Source organism: Zea mays, chromosome 6, assembly GCF_902167145.1.
Source record: "Zea mays cultivar B73 chromosome 6, Zm-B73-REFERENCE-NAM-5.0, whole genome shotgun sequence".
Lineage (NCBI taxonomy): Eukaryota > Viridiplantae > Streptophyta > Magnoliopsida > Poales > Poaceae > Zea > Zea mays.
The window spans coordinates 143,014,395-143,018,885 of NC_050101.1; the positions used below are offsets into that span (position 1 = coordinate 143,014,395).

The window sequence follows — 4,491 nt, forward strand, 5'->3', positions numbered from 1 at the left end:
GGCGGAGCGGAGTTCGCCGTCTTCCGGGACTTAGCCCGAGTCCGAGCCCTAGGTCGGGCGGAGCGGAGTTCGCCGTCTTCCGGGACTTAGCCCGAGTCCGAGCCCTGGGTCGGGCGGAGCGGAGTTCGCCGTCTTCCGGGACTTAGCCCGAGTCCGAGCCCTAGGTCGGGCGGAGCGGAGTTCGCCGTCTTCCGGGGCTGAGCCCGAGTCCGAGCCCTGGGTCGGGCGAAGCGGAGCTTCCTATGGTGCCTCCGGCGGGGCCTGACTGCCTGTCAGCCTCACTCTGTCAAATGGCACCGCAGTCGGAGTGGCGCAGGCGGCGTTGTCCTTCTGTCAGGCCGGTCAGTGGAGCGGCGAAGTGACGGCGGTCACTTCGGCTCTGCCGGGGGGGGCGCGCGTCAGGATAAAGGTGTCAGGCCACCTTTGCATTAAATGCTCCTGCGACTTGGTCGGTCGGTGCGGCGATTTAGTCAGGGTTGCTTCTTAGCGAAGGCAGGGCCTCGGGCGAGCCGGAAATATGTTCGCCGTTGGAGGGGGGCCTCGGGCGAGACGGAAATCCTCCGGGGTCGGCTGCCCTTGTCCGAGGCTAGGCTCGGGCGAGGCGTGATCGAGTCGCTCGAATGGACTGATCCCTGACTTGGTCGCACCCATCAGGCCTTTGCAGCTTTATGCTGATGGGGGTTACCAGCTGAGAATTAGGAGTCTTGAGGGTACCCCTAATTATGGTCCCCGACAGTATTGTAATCTAAGTTTGTATTACTACTGCTATTAGTACCAAAAAATTCGTCGAAATTTCAGCAGCAAACACTGCAGGTAAACTTAATTTGCTTGCCTCTTATCTTGTTCTTAGATACTTATTTACCTTACAACAACCATTCCCCATGTTGCTGCGGAAACTCCTTTTACTGACACATGCGTATAAAAAAAATGTGTGCCAACATATTTCGTTTAAGTCTGATTCTATTTGAAGCTATTCGAAGCACATTCCTGACACATAGCAGATGTTCTACGTATTTATGTAAACTTTATTTGAAATAAAATGCTTGTAAAAAAGGTCCAACACGCGCGCAAGCACGCGCAATGCACTAGTGAATCATTCAAGAAACAAGGAAACAACAAGGATTCAGTAGAAGAACATGTACCTGCAAAGAACTATTCTGGCTGAGGACGAAGTCGTCTACCGGAGTGGGGGGGGGGTAACGGATCAACCGGCCAACAGCTAGGACGGCTAGATGGAGCAGACGGAAACTCTCGCTTGCAGTTGAACGCCGCTGTTGCCTCCACTATGCGGGCCCCGTCGTCCTTGGCCTCGTGGTCCTCGGTGAAGTGGACCGGCTCGGAGTGCGCCTTCTTGCGTCGCCGCGCCGCGTCGTCGCCCGATCGCCGCCGGAATTGTCCCATGGTTGCAAGTGTCGTGGAGCGGAACCGGTGATTTCATCTGAAGCACATGACCGGTGGTGTCCCCGTGAAGCCAGCGCCGAGGGGTGAACAACGCTCCTCCTGATCTGGCGTGAGAGAGAAGAGAAGCACCGCCTAGGGACGCCGTAGAGGACGTCGTTGCGGGTTCAAGAGTTGCTCTGTAGCCCCTACGCGAGCTACAGGATTAGGGGAGGGGAGTTCAATAGGCCCAAGAGTGAATCGTTGCAACCAGTCTAAAGAATGATGAATAGGGTTGGGAAATGATATTTGATAGTTGTAGTAAGCTATAGAGAGATAATTTAATTGGAACTGCTGCGGAAGATAAAAAAATAGAAAGTTTGATTAAGATGAGATAGCACAAAACTAGAATATAAGGAGAAATTTAAAGAAAACCGTTGAGTCTCAGCTAAATCCCACACGCTTCTGCTTCTCCGTAATTTTGGATATCTTTCCCTGTCCAGCTACTCCACGCCACGTCAACCTCACCCCACCACCCACCTCGTCACATCGCGTAGCATCCGGAATTCCGGACCACTTCGACGACTTCGCCGGCGCCGAGCACAATCCACGACCGCCCCCCAGCCAGCCATGTCCAAGTACGGTACCATCCCGACAACCTCGTCTACTCCGGCGCCCGAGGGCTCCTCCCAGCTCGACTTCATCTCCCGCGCCAAGGCCCGCGGCGCGTCCGCGCTCGCCACGCGCCGTCCCTGGCGCGAGCTCGCGGACCCGCGCGCGCTCTCCGTCCCGCGCGGCTTCTCAGACGCCTACCGCCGGGCGCGCGCCAACCTCGCGCACTTCGCCGCCAACTACGCGCTCGTCGTCCTGCTCGTTGTCTTTGTCTCCCTGCTCTGGCGGCCGGTCTCCATGCTCGTCTTCCTCGCCTGCTTCGCCGCCTGGCTCGTGCTCTACTTCCTCCGCGACCGCGACGTGGACGGGACGCTCGTGATTTGCGGGCGGGGCGTCGGGGACGGCGTGGTCGTCGCGGTCACGCTCGTCCTGCTGCTGCTCACCGGCGCCACGGGCTTCATCCTCACCTCGCTGCTCGTCGGGCTTCTGCTTGTCCTGCTCCACGCACTGCTGCACCGCCCCGCCGACAGCATCGACGACGAGGCCGGGAGATGGTACACGCCAGTGCCGCCGTCCAACTACTAGCTAGTCTGAGCCTCTGAGGTGCTGCTCCTCCTCCTATTGCTTCTTGGTTACTGGATTGCAGATCGATGTTCTTCAGTTCTTGATCCGTTCGTGCTCTTGTCCATAGAAAATGTGCTTAAATTTGTGTTCTTCGTTATCTCGGAAGATTTATTACTGAAATTATGCTTTTGAAGTGATCAATCATTTATTATTGAAATTATGCTTTTCAAGTGATCAATAAAATTTGTTCTCACACCAAATGGAAATCTGAAATCAGTTGGTGCTCGGGGCTTGTACAGAATGCTTCCTGAAGAAGGGAACGCATGGTCAAACCGGAAGTGATTTGCCTTGTGACCCACGGGCCTAAAAGAAAACGGGTGTTCTCATGGGAGACGTACGGAGAGAAACAACATCGTGTGAGCGTATGAGCCACAACCAAAACCGGCCACTTTGTTAATTGTTACTGACCAGTAACAAAAAGACACTTAAGCTTGGCCTGGTTTGAGCTTGATGACAGGAATCCATGAACTCGAACAGTCCAGACACATTGTCAAATCTTATCTCATTTTTATTCATTTTCAAACATGGAAGCAAGATCTATATGCTATCGTCTTTGCCGTACTGATTTGTTTTTACCTATGGATTCACATCTTCATCTCCAGTAGGGTAGTACAACAGTAGTTTATTTAGCTTTCACATCGATTCTTGCTAAACATGATTTGCAGTAGTTTCTGCGTTCTAAAACAGTTAATGTTTTAATGTTCAAATTTTGTTTTAAATTAGGTATCATTCCTACTTAATTTTTCTTTCTTTTCCTTTAATATACTTGATATGATTGTGGATCCTACCGATGTCGTCGCGTAGAGAGTAGGGATGTGGCGCAGGTGGTCGGCCAAGATCAAGGTGGTCGGCCAAGATCACGGTGTTGGTGCGTCGTGGCTGTTCACAAGTGAGAGAGGGAGACAGAGTAGGGGTGGCTATAGTACCCGCATTACTGTTCACGGAGTGGGCCGCAAGCCGAGAGTAGGAAAAGGGGTGGCAGCTAGGGTTCGCCTTGCTTCCTCCGGAAGCGAGCAATAGTAATTGCTTCTGCTTGATTCCAAATAGAGGCGTACATAGTTGTTTTATAGTCCCTCCACTCATCTTATCTTACTAACTCTTATCTAATAGCTTCTAATAGCTATCTCCTTATCTAATGATAACTTGGCTCTTTAAGCCTCCTAATCCTGATCCCGGTGTCTCTTATAGCTGATGCCGGTCATAATATCTCTCACTGCCTACGAAAACAGCTCGTCCTCGAGTTGAAAGTTAGGGTAGAGACGTTGAAAATTCATCCACCTGGAGCAGTCCCTGCCACAACGTCATGGTCATGAAGACCTGTTGCAGTAGAGATGTCGGCCGGGATATCGTCATCAATGAAGTCGATCGACTCCAAGTAGAAGAGGTGTTAACAGATGTGGCCCCAAACGTACGGCTCGTCATAGTTATAGCAGAGCCCTTGACGGCGCCACTCTTGTTTGGTAGGAGAGTGACGACGGAACTAGTGAGTAGGGCCGTCGGTTTTTGCTAGGGTTAGCGTGTCGCCCTGGTGCTAGGGGCAGTTGCTGCAGTGACGCGCCCAATGGGGCTCGAGTTGGCGCATGTTGGCCCTGCTGCAGCGGGGAATTGGCGCCCCTTGCATCGGAGTTGGTGGCAACGCAGCTGCGCGGGTCTCGAAGGCCCGAGCCAAGTACATGGCCAACTAGAGGTCCCGCGGCTCGCGAAGCTTGACGTAGATGCGAATGTGGTCTTGGAGACCGCACACGAACAACTCATCCTTTTGGGGTCTCGAGAGGCCGCGTGCATGGCACAACACGGCATTCAAGCCATCGACGTACTCCTGCACGGAAGATGTGAACGACAGACGTGCGAGCTCGGATAGGCGGGTGCCATGAACTG

The 4,491-nt window shown here is 53.4% G+C and overlaps 1 protein-coding gene across 1 annotated transcript; it reads left to right on the top strand.

The window, feature by feature from the left end:
* Window positions 1–1,919: 1,919 nt before the first annotated feature.
* On the top strand, window positions 1,920–2,743 carry LOC100283839 (prenylated rab acceptor family protein). The gene has a single exon (NM_001156737.2). The coding sequence runs from the start codon at window positions 2,008–2,010 to the stop codon at window positions 2,572–2,574; it is 567 nt and encodes a 188-aa protein (NP_001150209.2). The 5' UTR covers window positions 1,920–2,007; the 3' UTR covers window positions 2,575–2,743.
* The last annotated feature ends 1,748 nt before the right edge of the window (window positions 2,744–4,491 follow it).